The 19,770-nt window shown below is 44.9% G+C and overlaps 1 protein-coding gene across 4 annotated transcripts in view; it reads left to right on the top strand.

The window, feature by feature from the left end:
* Window positions 1–1,353: 1,353 nt before the first annotated feature.
* The window catches only part of THOC5 (THO complex subunit 5), a 32,212-nt gene continuing 13,795 nt past the window's right edge, over window positions 1,354–19,770 (top strand). The window contains exons 1-14 of one of the 4 annotated variants that reach the window (XM_060119038.1): window positions 1,354–1,436; window positions 2,139–2,213; window positions 3,622–3,753; window positions 6,144–6,287; window positions 7,199–7,312; window positions 7,461–7,558; window positions 9,432–9,578; window positions 10,974–11,088; window positions 14,784–14,916; window positions 15,640–15,672; window positions 16,948–17,025; window positions 17,705–17,745; window positions 17,976–18,075; window positions 19,489–19,597. In XM_060119038.1, the coding sequence (XP_059975021.1) occupies window positions 3,658–3,753; window positions 6,144–6,287; window positions 7,199–7,312; window positions 7,461–7,558; window positions 9,432–9,578; window positions 10,974–11,088; window positions 14,784–14,916; window positions 15,640–15,672; window positions 16,948–17,025; window positions 17,705–17,745; window positions 17,976–18,075; window positions 19,489–19,597 (1,208 nt within the window). In that variant the 5' untranslated portion in view covers window positions 1,354–1,436; window positions 2,139–2,213; window positions 3,622–3,657. Of the gene's footprint in view, window positions 1,437–1,481; window positions 1,596–2,138; window positions 2,214–3,621; window positions 3,754–6,143; window positions 6,288–7,198; window positions 7,313–7,460; window positions 7,559–9,431; window positions 9,579–10,973; window positions 11,089–14,783; window positions 14,917–15,639; window positions 15,673–16,947; window positions 17,026–17,704; window positions 17,746–17,975; window positions 18,076–19,488; window positions 19,598–19,770 lie in introns of those variants that run through there. The other 3 variants (XM_060119040.1, XM_060119041.1, XM_060119039.1) reach the window with 3 other exon arrangements.

Below are 19,770 nucleotides of genomic sequence, written 5' to 3'. Positions count from 1 at the left end.
CAGCAGGACATCCACATATTCCACCCTGAAAGGCTGGGAAAAGGGATGGGAGCTGGGAAAGGCCTGGGGGAGGGAAACAGAATGGAACAGGAACCCAGAAGGTAGAACTTAGAACTCAGAACTTGGGTTTGAATTGAAGAATTTGGAATACAGAATTGGGAAGATAGAACAGAGATGAGAGAAGACCACTTGGGGAGGGGTTCCTAATACAAGACGGTTGGAGAGAGGTGCATCTCTTTCTTCCCACATAATGAGGTTGAGAACTTGAACAAGTTGTTCCAGCCCTTCTGTGCAGGTAGTGTCTTCTGCCCTCCCTACTGCCCTGCAGGCAGAGCTACGGGCTAGGTCCCGTATTTCCCTCACCCCGTATTCCTTTTCTCCCTCTTCACATTCTCTCAGCCCAACCCTCATTCCACTGGGCCATCAGGTGTGTTGAGTGGGGTCAGTGACTTTGGGGACCTCCTCAGTGACCCCCCACACCTCACGAACTTCTGAGTAGCTTGATTCTGCCTCCGTTTCAGGAAAACTGGTGCTGGAGTCACTGATGGAACCAGTTAAATATTTAACCATGGTGTCTTTTCTTCATCTGCAAGGAAATTGGGCAGGTGCCCCAGGCAGGGCCAGCTTCGCAGGTCCACCTGGCTGATCTACCCCACTGGAGGTTATTGCGTTCCCTGAGCTGCTTTTGGGGAGGGCCTCCTTCTACCAGAAGGAAATACACTGCATAACCAGGGATTCAGGACATCAGTGTTTCTACCTTCAGATGAGTAGGATTCACTGAACCTCATCAGTACGATTCGTACCAGGGATAGAAACTACTTGAAGCTGTCAAATGCTGCATTAGATTTGTGACTCTGCCCTAGGGCAAATCGGGCCTAAAATGGGGATGAACTTAGGGGTGGGGGAAGAGGCGGGGTAAGATGGGATTAATGCCCACCTTGAGTTGCTGCTCTCGCTAGAGTGGGATGTTCGGGTGAGTATGACAGTGGTTAAGAATCCAGGTTATGGAAGCAAATTCACAAGTGTCCAAATCATGGCACTACAACATTCTTGCGTTATTTTGGGCTCTCGACAAATTCATTCAACAGATACTTGGCCGAGCACCTACTAGTTGCGCATTGCTTTAGGCGCTGGGGAAAGAATGAACGAGGCACATAGTCTTTGCCCTTGCAACTTCGGTTTCCTGGTTTCAGAGGGCAGCGTGAGGCTGTTGGCCGGCTGGGACCCGCCCAGACAACCCAGGTGCCACCATCTCCTTGTCCCCTCGCAGCCCAGCAGCCGCCCGCACCGCTTTGTTGGCTGCGTCGGGACCCTTCGTACTCCGCTTCCGGCCTCCGCGCCTCACTTCCGATCGGCCGTTCCTTCCTTCCGCTTCTCTATGGTGCGCGAGCCGCGGGGAGTGGCTCGTTGGCTGTTACCGGTCGGGGTGCAGTGTGGTGAGGAGAGGACCGGGGTGGGGCTGGGCGCGCTGGGACTGGTGTGCGGACCTCGCGAGGGCGTCTCCGGGCTGGGGTCTGACCCGGGTTCTCCGTCCTCATTCTCCGGGGACCGCGGCCGCTCGGCGCCGCACTCTCAGTTTCCTCCTGTGGAAAATGGTGGCTGCAGCATCGTCAGGCCTTACAGGGCAGCTTCTAGATAACGACCACCACGGTGGTCACATTTATTATGCGATTGTGTGTGCCAGGCACTGTCTAGTGTCTTGCCAAAGTCAGGATTTCCCACACTTAACGCTTTTCGGGTCCCTCTGTGAAAAATCAACTTATCTTGCACGATTGTTTACTAAAGGCTTTTAATTGAGTCACTTTTAAAATTTAAATTTACTTTAAAAGAAAAATTTAAATCTTTACTATAAATAGAAAACTTTTCTCACTTGTCCTAGGCAGAAGGTAGTGATAAAAATTAATGTATTTAATATGTAAAGGTTATCGTTAATAATTGTGGCTAGATTTCATTGTCTAAGGATCTGAGATAGAGTCCTTTTGTTAACAAAAGGACGTTGTCATTCATAGATGTTAAAGACTAACTAGGGAAATGACACGTTCTCCTTGAAGCAATCAGAAGTTTCTAAAAAGAATTGAAAGGGATAAACTTTCTCCGTAGGTTTTTAACATTATTAACCACTTGTGTACCATCTAAAGCCCTGCTCTCAGATCATCTTCATCGCCTGCCTCAGTGGAGTGCCTCCTGCATTAAATTCCACAGCCACCTCTGAGGTAGGGATGGCTATTTTCATTTGATCTGGGAGGAAGTAGATGCAGAGAAAAGTGAAGTGACTTGTCGCAGGACTCATAGCCATGAAATAGAGAACTGGAGACTCCAGCCTAGGGTTTCTCTGACTCGACTCTGTTGAGGTATTGGCTCCCTCAATAAGTGTTGGTGACAGATTCACTGGGGTAGGGGGTTAGTGCCACCCACCTCAGGGGCTGCTGGTGACAGTCAGTAGAGGTAGCAGAGAGAGGATGCTTTGTGACGCTAGAGGCCCATGAATGTATGTTCTGTTCTTTTAAATTTTTTATTTTCTATTTTATTTTTATTATTTTCTTGGCTGCGTTGGGTCTTCGTTTCTGTGTGCGGGCTTTCTCTAGTTGCAGTGAGCAGGGACTACTCTTCGTGGCTTCTCTTGTTGTGGAGTATGGGCTGTAGGTGCGTGGGCTCAGTAGTTGTGGCTCGTGGGCTCTAGAGCTCAGGCTCAGTAGCTGTAGCACATGGGCTTAGTTGCTGCACGGCATGTGGGATCTTCCCAGACCAGGGCTCAAACCCGTGTCCCCTGCACTGGCAGGCGGATTCTTAACCACTGCACCACCAGGGAAGTCCCTGTTCTGTTCTTTTAAATTTTCGCATCAACCAGGGAGTTGATGGCATCATCAGATGACATGGTGGCAACACTCCAAGATACAGTAATATAGTTGTCAGGAGCACTGCTGTGGCATGAGTTGGACCCTAGCTTTAGCACACTAGCTGTGTGACCTTGGACAAGTCATTCACCTTCCTGACCCTCAGTGTTCTCACCTGTAAAATGGTGCTTGTTCATATCTGAGAGGATCCTTGTTATAAGAACCAAATGAGAACATACCCTTAAAGTGCTTAGATGAAGGTCAGCACACAATGATCAATCAGTAGTGTTGAGAATGGGGTTATGTGCCTGGCTGAGGAGTTTGGTCAGTGGGGTTGTGGTGGTGCCTTTAAAGGAGGTGGAGTTGGGGAAGATGAGTTCATTTTGAACAGGCTGAGGGATGATTCTGCTTTTTTTTTTTTCTGCGGTATGTGGGCCTCTCACTGTTGTGGCCTCTCCCGTTGCGGAGCACAGGCTCCGGATGTGCAGGCTCAGCGGCCATGGCTCACGGGCCCAGCCGCTCCGCAGCATATGGGATCCTCCCGGACCGGGGCACGAACCCGTATCCCCTGCATCGGCAGGCGGACTCTCAACCACTGCGCCACCAGGGAGGCCCAGATTCTGCTTTTTACAGAGGATTAAATTGAGGCTTTGGAGGATTGATGACTTTTCTTGAGTTACCAAGAGTGTAAGCGGGCACAACTGCTAGTTAGACTTCAGTATTCTGACTCCAGGAAAATCTCCAGTTCCAACTCTGGAAAAGCTCAGAAGCTTTCTCCTCTTAACAGGTCTCTGCTGTTTCCTCCTGACTTCACCAAACAACCATGTCATCGGAATCGAGCAAAAAACGAAAGCCCAAAGTGATCCGAAGTGATGGAGCTCCATCTGAAGGGAAGCGTAATCGTTCTGAAACTGAACAGGTGAGATCAGCCAGGGCTGCTGTGCTGCTGAGAAATTGCAGCTTGTGGCCAAGCACCTGGTTGTGGGTTTGCAGCAACCGAGGGTCATAGGCACAACCTCCCAGGTGGCCTCTGTTTGACCAAGTGCTTGGAATTCCCTTGGCTCTTCAAGACCTGAGTATCCACATCAGATTTAGCTGCAGCATCCCAAGAACCAACAAGCCTGTGTTAGATACGATTAGTGCCTGAACAGAGAATGCATTCTAGTATGGTGTGTGTCTCCAGCTTTCCTGATGGTCAGAAGAAGGTAGTCCATCCGCAGCAGGCCACTAAGGCTTTGGAGATGTGACATTCCTGGTCTGCTACTGAGACAGTACCAGAACCATGTAGCTAAAGAACGTCTTCTGAGACCTGAGTGCTCTCGTAGTCAGCAGGTTCTTCTTTTGCTGTTACTCTGTCCTTGAATCTGTCAAGCTAATTTTTGACTTAACTATTTTTTTCTTCTCCATTATGGTTTATTACAGAATCTTGAATATAATAATATGATATATATATATAATATAATAATATAATAAACTCTTCCTCCTTGTGCAATGCAGTAGAACCTTGTTGTTTATTCATTCTATATATAATAGTTTGCATCTGCTAATCCCAAACTCCCAATCCATCCTTCCCCTTGGCAACCACAACTCTGTTCTCTGTGTCTGTGAACCTGTTTTGTAAGTAAGTTCATTTGTGTCATATTTTAGATTCCACATGTAAGTGGTATCATATGATATTTGTCTTTCTCTTTATGACTGACTTCACTTCGTACGTAATCTCTAGGTCCATCCATGTTGCTGCAAATGGTATTATTTCATCTTTCTTATGGCTGAGTGGTATTCCATTGTCTATATATACACCACATCTTCTTTATCCATTCATCTGTCGATGGACAGTTAAGTTGCTTCTATGTCTTGGCTATTGTGAATAGTGCTTCTATGAATGTTGAGGTGCATGTATCTTTCCTAATTAGAGTTTTGTCCGGATATGCCCAGGAATGGGATTGCTGGATCATATGGCAACTCTATTTTTAGTTTTTTGAGGAACCTCCATACTGTTTTACATAGTGTGCACCAGTTTACGTTCCCACCAACAGTGTAGGAAGGTTCCCTTTTCTTCACTCCCTCTCCAGCATTTATTTGTAGACTTTAATGAAGGCCATTCTGACTGGCGTGAGGTGGTACCTCATTGTAGTTTTGATTTGCATTTCTCTAATAATTAGCGATGTGGAGCATCTTTTCATGTGCTTCTTGGCCATATGTATGTCTTCTTTGGAGAAATGTCTATTTACTGTTCTGCCCACTTTTTGATTGGGTTGTTTGGTTTCTTGTTATTGAGTTGTATGAGCTGTTTGTATATTTTGGAAATTAAGCCCTTGTTGGTCGCATCGTTTGCAAATATTTTCTCCCAGTCCATAGGTTGTATGACTTAACTGTGTTGATTTTTTGGTTGGTTGTGGTTTTTGTTTGTTTTTTAACTAGAATAGAGAAACATACCAGCTTCAATTTAAATGGAAGATGATGCTTTCCTCAGATTTAGGAAATTAAAATTAACAAAGAACCTTATCCTTTGGGAGGTATTGATTCTGACTCTTTTTTTTAAAAATTAAATTGAGGTATAATTGGTATATAACATTATATTAATTTCAGGCGTACAACATAATGATTGGTATTTGTTTATTTTGTGAAATGATCACCGAAATAAGTCTAGTTAACATTCGACACGTTACATAGTTGTTACAAAAATTTTTTTCTTGTGATGAGAACTTTTAAGATCCACTCTCTTAGCAACTTTCAAATATGCGATACAATATTTTTAATTGTAACTGACTCTCTCTTAAAGAGATGTGTTTGTTTATTCCAAAGTCTGGGAGACCAATTAGGATATTTTAGTTTCTGCTAAAGCTTGATTTGACCATCTAAACACCCATCAGTAGAAATTTGGTTAAATGAATTCTGGTTCATCTATATGTAGCCATTTTGATGGAGATTTATATTTATTGTGATGGGAAATTGCACTAAATAGCATGAACAATATAATCCCATTTTTTTTTAATGTATTTATCCACAATACTAACAATGGAGTTACTTCAGGCTGGGAGGTGAGATTATAGGCAAGTTTTCATTTTGTTTTTGATACTCCTCACTATGTTCTGAATCTCTGACACCAAGCATGCATTACTTTATAATCAGAAAGAGGAAAAGAGGAATTCTTTTCCATTTTGAAAAGAAGAAAAACATTTGATTTACAGACCAGATCCTTTAGAGACCTGATTTGGGGCTTCATTGTTACTTATCTCAGCCAAGTGTCCCTGTTCCAACAGAGAGACTTTTACTCTCCACCCAAGGCCTGTATCCTTGCCTCCACAGGAAGGTAAATACTACAGCGAGGAGGCTGAGGTGGACCTGCGGGACCCTGGCAGAGACTATGAGCTGTACAAGTACACGTGCCAGGAGTTGCAGAGGCTCATGGCCGAGATCCAGGACCTGAAGAGCAGGGGAGGCAAGGATGTGGTAAGGAGTGGGGCTGGGAGGACACGGACCTGGTGGGTCTGCATGGATGGACCTGTTTCGCACCTATCAGAGCCCTTCTTTGTATTGGTCTTACATCCTGCCATCATCAGGGGGTTAGAGCCTGAGGGCTCCAGAGACCTGCCTATTAATTTATTGTAACATCACCACCCAGTCATCAATTACAGTCATGAAAGTACAGGATAATTAATTTTTTCCATAACTGTAATTTGATAATTCGTCCAAATGATATTTATTAAGTGCTGGGCATGGAGAAATTATGGTACATGTCAATCACCATTGCTATTATAAGGCTAGATATGTACAAATAAATCATAGAGGCCAAAAATTAAAGTATTAATATTAAATGAAAAAAAAGGTTTCAGGGTAGAGAAGCAAAACAGTGTGACTGAAAACTGAATGGGTAAGTTCAAAACAAAACAATCCATATTTATCCAGGAATCTCACTTATTTGTGCTTATACTGGCCAATATTGTTAAGATTATTACATTCTATTTATTTTACTGTAGTCAAGTTTTACAGCTGTAATTCTGCTATTTTCATTTAAATTATTCTGTAATGTTGTTTACAGAGGTCAAGTTGTATGGCATGATGTTGGCGTTGTTAGGATCTCTGTGTACATTGTGTAGAAACAGCTATTGTTTGCATTGGCTGCCTTTGCTCCATCTTTGATTCCTGTTACTTTGGTCCAAGCAGAAATTAGTTTTTTATGCCTGGGAACCTTAAGCATTCCCTTATACAGTCATTCTTCCATTTCCCCCTGACACTTCTTATGGTTCTGAGCTCCTTCCAGTGTCTGTTTCTGGCTCTGGATGAGGATGAGCAGTGAGGGGCTGAAGGAAGCTGAGCCAGCTCCTGTTGTCAAGGTCTTTACCATTTTTTTTGGCCTGCAGGCAGTTGAGATCGAAAATCGGAAGATCCAGAGCTGTGTGCATTTCATGACTCTAAAAAAGCTTAACCGATTAGCCCACATCAGGTTGAAGAAAGGAAGAGATCAGACCCATGAGGTAGGAGCTGAGAGATTTAACCCTCCTCTTCTTCCTTCTCATCCCCCCTTTAATCTCCTTTACCCCTTTTCTGAGTTTGCTGCTGCTCTGCTTTGCCCCACCCCACCCCAACTTGCCCCACTCACCTCTGACCTTGTCCTCCTTTCAGGCCAAGCAGAAAGTGGACGCCTATCACCTGCAGCTCCAGAACCTGTTGTATGAGGTGATGCACCTGCAGAAGGAGATCACCAAATGTCTGGAGTTTAAGTGAGTTTTGGAGCACAGGGCTTTGGCAAGATGGTCTGTTGGTAACTGCTTTTTCCTACATAGCTCAGTGTGAGCCAGTTTCTTTAAAAAGAAGTCAGATGCACTTGGAGACTACAGGATCTGGGGGGAAGGGTGAATAGATCACTTTGAGTGGGAGAATTGGAAGCAGTAGTTCCAGGCTGCACAAAGAACCTCAGAAGCCTGTCTGACCCTTTTGAGTTTTGCGCTCTGAACCTGGTGAAAAACAGTTGTCTCTCCCCAGCAGGCAGAGCCTTTGCGTTACCAGTTTGATTCCTGAGCACCCTGTATGGGAGCAGCTCACTTCCAGTTACATCTTTTTAACCTTTTGGCCCAGCTTTCCTCTCTAAAGTTCCAGCATTCATTTTTGCAAATGGATTTCATTATTAGGAGCCTGAACTTCTTGCTGCCTATCTGCCTTTAGGTGAACAAACTACGGTTTGTCAGTGTCCTTAAACTGTGATGCCTCTTGGCAAATCCAAGCTGAGAGATGTGAAAGAGGAAGGAGTAGATAAAATAAGAGAAGGGAACGTGTTCTTGCCTCGTCAGATCTATTTGTGTAAACTGAAAGGAGTCAGGTTTTATTTGTAATAAACTTGGGATGAGGGGGACCACGTTAGGCATTGGGTCTGGTGTATGCTGATTTTTGAGAGGCATCTTTATCTGCTTCACAAGTCCATCCACATAATAATATTTAAATACTAATAGAAGTGAAATCCACATCAGGTACCTGAGTTAATAGTACTGTACAATTGTCAGTTTCCTAGTTTTGACAATGTATTATGCTTAGATAAGATATTATCATTGGGGGAACCTGGGAGAAGGGTTCATGGAGGAAATAAACTCTCAGTTTAAGACTTACAAGAAGTTTCAAAAATAGTACTATTTAAAAAGAAGAAAGATAGGATGCTCCACCTGAAACCGTTGTTCAGATGAAAGCCAGCAAACCCTGTAGCGAGGCAGGTGGCCATGTGGAAGGATCAGGGGCTCTGGAATCAGACAGCCTGGGTTCAAATCCCAGCTCTGCCTCGCCCTAGCTGTGTGATGTTGGGCAAGCTGCTTACTGATGGAAGCCTCTATCTCATTTGAAAAATGGAGATAAAAATCCCCATCTCAGTTATTGTGTGTCACTGTACATCAACAGAGCTTCTAGATCTTTTCACATCTGGTCATACTATGTTGGATCTTCCCCATGCTATATTTAGGCAGCTAATAGTTTGAACTTAAGTGTAGACTCTTCTGTTTATTCCTGTTAAATGGCATTTCTTGGTTTCAACCTGACAGTCTAGACCTAGACCATGGTGTTTTTATTTGATTCTTCAAGCTCTTAGCTCTCTTGCACAGCTTGGAGAGGTCTGTAAATTTCATAAGTGTATTTTTAGGTCTTCAGCTAAACCATGGATATAAGCTTGGGCAACATGGATAAGGATCCTGTGGCATGTCACCAACTACCTCTCTTCACATTGAAACACCTGCTAATGAGCATTTGCTGAGAAGACTGGATTCTAGGTTCCTGGGTAGCTGTAGACCAGGGCTGAGTTGACGTACATGGGGTGGAACTCTGGGCCTGTTTAAGCCACAGTTTGGGTTTCTGAGGGCAGCAGCTTGACATTGAGGGTTTTTTGGGTTTTTTTTTTTGCGGTACGTGGACCTCTCACTGTTGTGGCCTCTCCCGTTGCGGAGCACAGGCTCCGGACGCACAGGCTCAGCGGCCATGGCTCACGGGCCTAGCCGCTCCGCGGCATGTGGGATCTTCCCGGACCGGGGCACAAACCCGTGTCCCCTGCATTGGCAGGCGGACTCTCAACCACTGCACCACCAGGGAAGCCCTGACATTGAGTTTTTTTGACTGCAGATCAAAGCACGAAGAAATCGATCTGGTCAGCTTAGAGGAGTTTTATAAGGAGGCTCCTCCAGATATCAGCAAGGTGGAAGTCACCATGGGAGACCCTCACCAGCAAACCCTTGCACGTTTGGACTGGGAGCTGGAGCAGCGGAAAAGGTAGCGTTTCCTCCTTCCTGACCTTGTTCACCTGTGCAGACACGGACCTTTATCCATGAGGGACAGTGCTTTGTCCTGACCCAGGATCAGATAGCAAAGTACTATGGAACCAGCAGAATAGTCTCTAAGACCAAATCCTGTTTTGTGATTAATTCACACTTAGCAGTTCACACTTGACCAACTGTATCATAAGTGGGGTTGGGATTGCTTAACGCCGTTATGAGAAAGAGTAACCTTTCCTTTAAAATTTTAATGCCTAAGACCTAAATACCTTTTGTATTATTAATCTGATTTTTTTTTTGCCTTTTCCCCCACCTGTAAGCATATTTGTGTGGTATTGCAAAGCTTTGTAAACATTATTTTAGAAGGTTGTACAACATTCCAGGGTAAATTGTAAATCACATAATTGTTCCCATATTGAATTGGACTTTTAGGTTGTTTGCATTGTTTTGGTATCATAAATAATGCTTTGAAGCACACCTTTACATATAAAACTTTTTGTACTAATAAAGAGCTTTTATTTATTAACCGTAAGTAGAACGTCTATACTGTGTAATTTAATCTAGATCTTCCTTAGAACATGGTATGTATATTTTTTTCATCCTGAACTTTTTATGGTTGCATCCCTTCCATCATGGTGACCTTTTTCCCTTTCATGTTTGTACATGAGTTCCAGGGCTTTTGGTTGGCACATTTGTTCTGTTTTCTGTCAGAGAAGCTGCTGTTTTTAATTCCTTGCCTTTTTCTGTTGTTGAGTATATTTTGTGCCTTTGGTCTACATAACGAATTTAATAAGTACTGAGTCTGGATCTTAGGGACTTGGTGTCAGTTTTTTAGCAGATGGGGCTGGCTTGTCACACCCCTGTCCAGTAGGTCACTTGCCCTTGGCTAAGCCATAAGTGTTCCATTCCTGTGGCTCTGGTCTGGAGTCTATCCCCACTCTGCCCCACTCAGGTCCATGGGCCTCATTTGTGTCCTATAGCTTCTGAGTCCATATATTTGTGAAAGTTCTGGGTCTAGCCTCTGAGGCAAGAAATGGAGCAGTAGGTGATACCAGTGGTCATGGGCATAGCCTCTGGGGCAGACAGGCATGGGTTCAGAGCCCAGCTCTGTGCTTGCTCTTACTGGATGACCTTGGGCAAGTTATCTACCTCCCTGAGCCTTCGTTTCCTCCTTCGGGGATAAAAAAAGTCCCTATCTTCCAGGGTTTTTATAAGCATTAAATGCCATAATGCTTGTAAACCATTTTCCAAAGTGCCTGGCACATAGTAAGTGCTAGGTAAACATTAGCAGATAATCGTGACTGCTGTCATTAGGTAGAGTCTGATAGTGAACAGGTGTGTTGGGGTGTCCCTGGAGAGCATCAGACGACAGTGCTCTGTCTTCCCCCAACAGGCTGGCGGAGAAGTACCGAGAGTGCCTGTCCAACAAGGAGAAGATCCTTAAGGAGATTGAAGTAAAGAAGGAGTACCTGAGTAGCCTCCAGCCTCGTCTCAACAGCATCATGCAGGTGAGGGTCTCCCCACACCCGGCCACCTCCTCGGCTCTTGCTTTGCCTTCACCACTCAGTGACACATTGCTGACCTGAGACCACCAGCAGCCACATCACCCTGTGGGTTTTGTCGGGTCTGTTACCCTAATCAGTGTTAGAGCACAGTGCAAGGATGGTCCCGTCTGCATGCCCACAGCAGGTGTGATAAGGTTGTGTCCTGTGTGGAGGAATTGCTGGCAGGATTGGCTCTGGAACGTATACACACACGTACCTCGGCATTTTCTTTTCACCCAGCGCCTATTCCAGGTAAAACGCTTTCACAAACTGTAAGTTTAGTTTACACCTTGCATGATCTCCACCAGCCCACAGTCCCCGGGTATCTAAGCATGCTTCCACAGATGTCTATTAGATCCCCCTGACTGCACCTCAGGGGCCAGCTGCTCAGCAAATCTACTCGCTCTGAAAAGAACTTTACTCATATTTGAAAACCGTTAGGTACCTTAGGAGGAAAAGTCCCCACTTTACCTGTAAAATGTAATTTCTTTCTATATAGGTGACCTGATTTTTGTTTGCTTTGTGAAGCCAGATTTGATCTAAATCTTTATAGTTTTATAAAGCAGGGTAAATGGCTAATATGGAGGAACTTTGTAAAAGGACCCTAGTGAAATTGAAAATTCGCTTTTGTAGGATCTGGCAAGATCTACATTTCTTCTCTTCAACTCTAGGCATAGAATTAGAGTTAACAAATATGCTCAGTAACACTTCATATAGGACAAAAATCAGAAACTAAAAATTTTGGTTGTACTTAAATTTTTCCTGTTAACTGGAAACACTGAATGCTCCTAAATAGGGTACAGGTTAAATAAATAGGGTACAGGTTAAATAAATTCTTGTGTGGTTCAGTCTTACACCTATAATGGAAGTATGGAGCATCCTGTTACTGACAGAATAACTGGATAGAAAGATCTGTTAAATTATGAAATCAAAAACTGCAAGTTGTAGAACATGTAGTATAATCCCATTTGTATACCTTCATTTACAAAGTATTCGAATGGCTGTATATATATGCAAGTCATGTATGTGCTTAGAAAAGTATGTTTTCACACCAAACCATTAACAGTTACCTTTGGTGGTTGGGAACTGGGAATTTTTGCCTTATAAACTCGAATACAACTTTAAAAAAAATGTACATATACTACTTAAAAAAATAATTTTATATAAAGAAAAGCATACAACTCGTAAGCATACTCAGAGTTCAGTGGATATTCACTGTGTACACATTTGTGAACACATTTGTGTAATCAGCACCCAAATCAACATTAGCAATTTTCCAGAAGTTACTTTATTCCCCTCTCAGTCACTGTCCCCCCACCCCATAACCATTAATCATGACTTCTAACATCACAGGTTAGCTTGGCCTGTTTTTGTTGGTTTGTTTGTTTTGTTTTATTTTGACTGCTACGGGTCTTCGTTGCTGCGCATGGGCTTTCTCTAGTTGCAGCGAGCAGGGGCTACTCTGTTGTGGTGTGCGGGCTTCTCATTGTGGTGGCTTGTTGTGGAGCACGGGCTCTAGGCACACGGGCTTCAGTAGTTGTGGCACGTGGGCTCAGTAGTTGTGGCTCACGGGCTCTAGAGCGCAGGCTCAGTAGTTGAGGCGCACGGGCTTAGTTGCTGCATGGCATGTGGGACCTTCCCAGACCAGCACTCGAATCCATGTCCCCTGCATTGGCAGGCGGATTCTTAACCACTGCGCCACCAGGGAGGGAAGTCCTGGCCTGTTTTTTAACTTATATAGATGGAATGATATAGTACATATTCTTTTGTGTCTGGCTTCTTTGATTCAACAGTTTGTTTGTGAGATTTATCTAGGTTGTTGTGAGTACCAGGAGTTCATTTATTCTCACTGATGTTTAGTGTTTGATTTGGAGTGTTTCCAGTTTGGGGCTGTTGTGAATAATGCCACTAGGAGCCTTACACGTGTCCTTTGATGTACATGTGTACACATTTCTTTTGAATATATACCCAGGAATGAAATTGTTGGATCATAGTATGCTATGCGTATATTTAGCTTTGGTATTCAGTGAAACAATTCTCTAAAGTGATTGTACTGATTTTTGAAATTCCCACCATCACCATGTGAAAGTTCTAATTTTCCACCTCCTTGATGTTGTCATTTTTCTTGATTATAGCCATTCTGGAGGGTATCTTTTTTTTTTTTTTTTTTTTTTTTTTTTCCCTGTACGCGGGCCTCTCACTGTTGGGGTCTCTCCCGTTGCGGAGCACAGGCTCCAGACGCGCAGACTCAGCAGCCATGGCTCACGGGCCTAGCCGCTTCGCGGCATGTGGGATCTTCCCGGACCAGGGCACGAACCCGTGTCCCCTGCATCGGCAGGAGGACTCGCAACCACTGCGCCACCAGGGAAGCCCCTGGAGGGTATCTTTTATGGTTTAAATTTCCATTTCCCTGGGGACCAGTGACGTTGAGCACAGCACGTTACTAATTGGCTTTTGGAGTACCTCATTTGTGAAGGGCCTATTAAAGTCTTTTGCTCATTTTTCTGTTGGGTTGCCTGGAATTCTTTATATTTTCTGGAGATGAGTCTTCTGCAGGTATCTTTCCTTTTCACTTTCATAATAGTATTCTTTAATGAGCAGATGTTCTTAATTTTTTTTTTTTTTTTTTTTTTTTTTTTTTTCTTTTTGCGGTATGCGGGCCTCTCACTGTCGTGGCCTCTCCCGTTGCGGAGCACAGGCTCCGGATGCGCAGGCCCAGCGGCCATGGCTCACGGGCCCAGCCGCTCCGCGGCATATGGGATCCTCCCAGATCGGGGCACGAACCCGTATCCCCTGCATCGGCAGGCGGACTCTCAACCACTGCGCCACCAGGGAGGCCCAGATGTTCTTAATTTTAATACGATCTAGTTATCAGTCTTTTCCTTTCTCTGTCCCAAGGTCATGGAAATATTCTTGTATTTCCTTATAGAGCCCTATTGTTTAACCTTCCACATTCAAATCTATGGTCTTCCTGGAAGTGAATTTTGTATATAGTGTGAGGTGAAGGTCAGATTCTTTCCCCACATAGGTATTCAGCTGATTCATTTATTGAAAAGACCATTCTTTCCCCCACTGTTCTGCAGTGCCTTTTTTGTCATAAATCAGATATCTGTATATGTTTGGGTTTGTGTGTGCGTGATCTAGTTGTCTGTGCACCAATATCACACTGACTTATTACTCTAGCTCTATCAGAAGTCTTGATGCTCAATAATGTAAGTCCTCCAACTTAATTTTTCAGGATTATCTTTGTTATTCTTGGCCTTTTTTATCTACATATAAGTTTTAGAATCAGCTAGTCTATTTTCATCTGCTGGGACTTAGATTGGATTGCATTGAATCCATAGATACTTTCGGGAGAATTGACATCTGGGCAGTATTAAGCCTTGGAGGCCATTAACATGGCATATATCTCCATTCATTTAGCTCTTTCATTTCTCAGGTGTTTATGTAGAGGTTGACACACTTTTGACATTTAGGTATTTGATGTTTTCTTGATGCTAGGCAAAATGGTATCTTTTTTTAAAGTTCATTTTCTCACTGTTTTTTGCTGCTATCACTTTCAGAAATAAAAAACTATATACTAAGTAACTAAGAAGCCACATGTTCCTGTGTGGACTGCCTATAAAAGAAAAACAAAATCCCTTCTTCCTTGCTCGCAGGCTTCCCTACCAGTGCAGGAGTATCTGTTTATGCCCTTCGACCAAGCTCACAAGCAGTATGAGACAGCCCGACACCTACCACCTCCCCTCTATGTCCTCTTTGTCCAGGCCACTGCGTATGGGCAAGCCTGTGGTAAGTATAGGGGCTGGGCAGGGAGGGGCTGTGAGAGCAGCAGCTGTGGCCAGTTGAGTCATTTGGAAGCACCTCCTGCTGAGGAAAGCTCCCTGGCCCTACTCAGAAGCCCTCAGGTGATAGATGCTGCCTCCCCTCTGCACTGCCGGGCATGGCTGCTTTGACCAGCTGGCCTGAGGCTGGACTAACCTGATGGGCATTGCAGAATGGATGGCTTTGAATCTTTGATGAGCCTGACTGGTCGGCTATTGTGTTCAGTGCCCAGGCAGCCTATCTGGCCTCCCAAGCACTCACCCCATCAAGGCACACTTGGCAGATGGATCAGTGCCTCCTGCTCACTTCAGAGAGAGGGTTTGGTGAACACAGGTCCCAGCCAGCTGTCTCAGGCTTTCACCAAGCCCTGGAACAGGCTGCATGTCGTAACAGTGAATTACGGAAGGAGAGGAGGTGTCCTCATTAAGCTTGAAGGCAGCCCATGACTTCACTAGGATTTTGAGAAGCTTTTAGAGATCCTACTTTTTGCCCTACTGCAAGCTTTCACCTAGCACCTAAATTTTTCTTCCCTACGCCCACCCCACTGCATCAGACAGACACACATTGCACCAGTGCATGCCTCTCCTCCCAGCCGTGGGCATCAACACATTACTGTCTCTCTTCTTGTGTCTTCCTGGTCCTTTTGATCCTCTCCCTCCCCTTTCTTCTCCCTCCTGTTTTCATCATCAGCTCATATGAAATCCTCCCAGCCCCCTAGACAGGGTGAGTAGTTTTCTTTTGTTTTGTGTTTAAAACCCAGCCTGTTTCCATTCCCATTTTACTATAGAATTCCAGGAATAAACTAGTCAAAAGAACAGTCTAGCATTTGCCAGTGTTAAAGGGGGCAGCCAGCTTGTTTGGGATGAGGTGTGATGGTTCATGAGGGTTGTCAGAGATAAGCAGTGGTCAGCCACTTAGGAATATCTCAGGGGCCTGCCACCTGGGGGAAGTTTGTCATCCCTCTTTATGCACTTGAACAAACCCTTTCAGGCTCCTGTGACTATCTGCGTCTCTGTATACCCTTTTGAATGGAGAAGGAAGGGTGATGGCCTATCTGATCTCTCAGCGCTAGACCCACGGAGTTGCACAGAGGCAGGCCCAGGCATTGCTTATTGAGGTGTCAGGCCTGGTGCAGGGAGCAGGCCACTTAGCTTTGTGTTTGAGACACCAAGCTCAAGTTGAATAGACTTGGTCTTGAATCCTAGCTTATTTACCTCTTGGCTGTTGTATCTAACTTCCCCGAGCCTTAATTTTCTCATCTGTAAATGGCTAGAGTAATAGTATTGCTCCTATAGGATTGCTGTGAGGATTAAAAATTAATTTTTAAAAGTAATTTTGTAGTTAAAATTCAGTCCTCCTAACCCAACTGGGCAGCCACCATTTGTCAAGTCCCTGTTTCATAGGTGCAGAAACTGAGGCTCAGAGCAGTGACATAACTTTCCAGGTTGTAAGTTTGGGAGTTGGTTGAGCAGAGACTCAGGCCGGGACTGGACTGCAGGGTCCAGGTTCCTACCCACTGTCCTGCTGCCTCCCAGTTAAACATTCCGGTACCGGGCAGGTGCTCGGTGCTGGGTGTAGTGCAGAACAGAGAAAAAGAACTGAGGGGAGAGCTGTCGTTTCCAGAATGTGGACAGTTACAGGTTCTGGATGAGAACCTTTAAGACAGTTGGTAGAATTGTGCCGTGTGGCTTTCGGCCATCGATTTGGATTTCTGTGCCTTGGTGTAAGCCTGAAAAGAGAGGCATTCACCCCTAGTCTCAGGTGATGTTTGGCCAGGAATCTGCATTTTGGGTTCCTTGTTTTCAGTAAACGATGGGAAAAAGACGTAGGTTTCTCACTTTGCTCCTCTTCATCTGGAGAAAGAACTTTTGCCCTCCAACCCCGGTCAGTAAGAAGGTGTGACAGAGGCAGAAGAAGTGCAGCCCCAGGGCGGGCCTGCTCGTGTAGTTTAGCTCCATCTCTCAGCAGCTTTCACAGGAAGCTGTTTCTTGCTCCTAGATAAGACGTTGTCTGTGGCTATTGAAGGCAGTGTGGATGAGGCCAAGGCTCTGTTCAAGCCTCCCGAGGACTCCCAAGGTAAGTGGTGGTCAGGATCCTCCCCGACGTCTACCGTAGCTGGTTCCAGAGATGCCAGGTCACCACCGAGGGCCAGTGCTGGTCCTTTGGTAATTAGCCGTACTGGTTCTGTGTGGCAGGGAGCTTAGCTTTAATGTCTTAGTGCTCGGGGTAGACAGAGAAAAGCACTGCCTTTGGATTTCAACCTGCCTCTCACTAGCTCACTGATCCTAAGTTCTTTAACTTAGTTCTTTAACGTTTCAGAGCCTCAGTACTCTCCTGTCAAAACAAGATAGTAATACCTCATGTAGAATTACTATGTGGATTAAATGAGGTCATGCATGCAGAGCCCTTAGCATCGTCCTCAGCACACAGTAACCCCTCAAATTATATGAGCTTCTGTTATTGTTGTTTATACTACTGTTATTACTGCCGCCACCACCACCAGTGGAGGAGCTTGTGGTCCACAGGATGACATTAAAAATCACTGAAAAAACCAGGGGTGATGGGATTGTAGGTCATTTTTCTTTTCCTTGCATCACTCTGTTTTCTATACTGAATAAGAAGCAGCAAATTTATTATTTATTCTAAAGAAACCCATTTACAAAAGCCTGGGCCCTATTATGCGCCCTGGGTTGAGGTGCTCTCAGGAGAATTGGGAGCCTTCTCACCTCGAGCTGCCTTCTCTCTGTCGCTGCAGATGACGAGAGTGACTCGGATGCTGAGGAGGAGCAGACCACGGTGAGAGTGTGGGGAGTGCCGAGCGGCTGCCCTAGGGGCCCACTAGTTGGTGGGTGCCATCCCCCCTTAGAAGCAGAAGAAAGAGGTTTGAAAGAAAGGGAGGCTGAGATCCTGGCAGCTGGAGAGCTGAAGCACGGGTCTCAGTAGTGAGGCCCTGGCCAGCAGGAAGGGGGGGACGGGGGAGATTCCCGTGAGCAGTGCTTACCGGCTCCACCCTTTCCTTTGTCCAGAAACGCCGGCGACCCACACTGGGAGTTCAGCTGGACGACAAGCGCAAGGAGATGCTGAAGAGGCACCCGCTGTCCGTCATGCTGGACCTGAAGTGCAAAGGTCTGGCTCCCCTTGGTCTGGGGGATCTCATAGCACCTAGGAGTGCAGCCAGCTGCCGCTCTGCGGGGCCCAGCAAGCTGATGCCTCCTTGCCCAGGAAAAGATTCTGGTTTCATATTTCTGTTTTCCTTTGTTGTTCTTCATGGAGTTTGATTTTTTTCCCCCTCCTAAGCCATAACTTTGAAAACATAGCAAAAACATCAGACACATTAGGGATGCTTGATGGAACTACACCTCTTTCTGAACTTGACAGGTTAGATACACAGAACAAGTTGCCAAGAGTATGCAGGCTTTGAGTAATATGACCAACCTGCTTAATTTAATAAATAAAATAGAACTTCGTATTTTGCGGAGACGATGGGTTTTGAAACTGGCTTCATATGGGTAAAGGAGCACATGGTAAAGCATCCCAGCAGGATAAGAGTTAGCAGTCAGATGTAAGTTTCCTTCTCACCCCAGACTTCCAGACCCTGGTCCTGGTCATTACCTCCAAGGGCAACCATTGTGACAGTTTCCTATGTATTTTCAAGAAATAAACTATGCATTTAGAAGCTTTTACACAAGTATATACTTATCCCCTTCACCTTTTATTTTTTACATAAATGGAAACACCCTACACACTTGTCCTCTCTTTGCCTTTTTATAAAAAAAATTCTGAGATAATTTTAGACTCAGAAGAGTTTCAGTGATGATACAAAGATTTCTCACCTGCTCTTCACCCCAATATCAACATCTTACTTAACCCCAGTACAGTTATCAAAATCAGTGTCAGTTTCATTGGTACAATACTATTAACTACCAAACTTATTCACATTCCCCTGATTTTTCCACCAGTGCCCTTTTTCTCTTCCAGGATCCAATCCAGGATCTCATGTTGCATTTAGTCGTCATGCCTCTTAGTCTCCTCCAGTCTTTGCTTATCTTTCATGACCTTGACACTTTGGAAGATGAGGTTTATGTATTATGTAGAAAGACTCTCAATTTGGGCTTGTCTGTTGTTTTCTCCTGATTAGACTGAGGTTGTGGGTTTTGGGGAAGGAATACCACAGATGGCAGTGTTCACCGTCACGTCTTATCAGGGATCGGAGGTGTCACTTCGTCTTTGTTACTAGTGATGTTAACCCAGATCACTTGGTGATCCCTTGATCGCTTGCTTTCCATGTTGTATTAGTTAGAAGCAGAGTCTCTAAGTCCAGTCCACACTCAAGGGAGGGAAATGAAGCTCCACCTCTTGGAGGGAGGAATAGCAAAGAATTTGTAGAGACTCTTTTTTTACTCAATGTTAAGTTGCCATCAAGTTGTTTTTATAGTGAAAGATCTTAAAAGTCTTGTTGACTTTCCTTTCTATAATACTGTTGACGCTCTTCTAGTGTTTAACTCATAAATGATGTCTTCTTTTCCTCCTCCCCTCCAGATGACAGTGTACTGCACCTGACTTTCTACTACCTCATGAACCTCAACATCATGACGGTAAAAGCCAAAGTGACAACCGCCACAGAACTGATCACCCCCATCAGTGCAGGGTATTGGACAGGTGCTGCGGGGGGTGGGGCGTGGGAGGGGGGTGTGGTGGGAGCCTCGGTGCTGGGCTCCTCTCGGATCCTCCCTCATCTGGCTCTGAGTGGAGTTCACGGCCACACTGGCTTCTGTTGTCACGCCCACACAGCCCCGAAGTCCTGGTACATCACAGGTATTT

The sequence above is a fragment of the Mesoplodon densirostris genome, chromosome 15 (assembly GCF_025265405.1).
Source record: "Mesoplodon densirostris isolate mMesDen1 chromosome 15, mMesDen1 primary haplotype, whole genome shotgun sequence".
Classification (NCBI taxonomy): Eukaryota; Metazoa; Chordata; class Mammalia; order Artiodactyla; family Ziphiidae; genus Mesoplodon; species Mesoplodon densirostris.
Note: the sequence above shows the minus strand (reverse complement) of the source record. Positions and strands in the feature narration are given on the sequence as shown.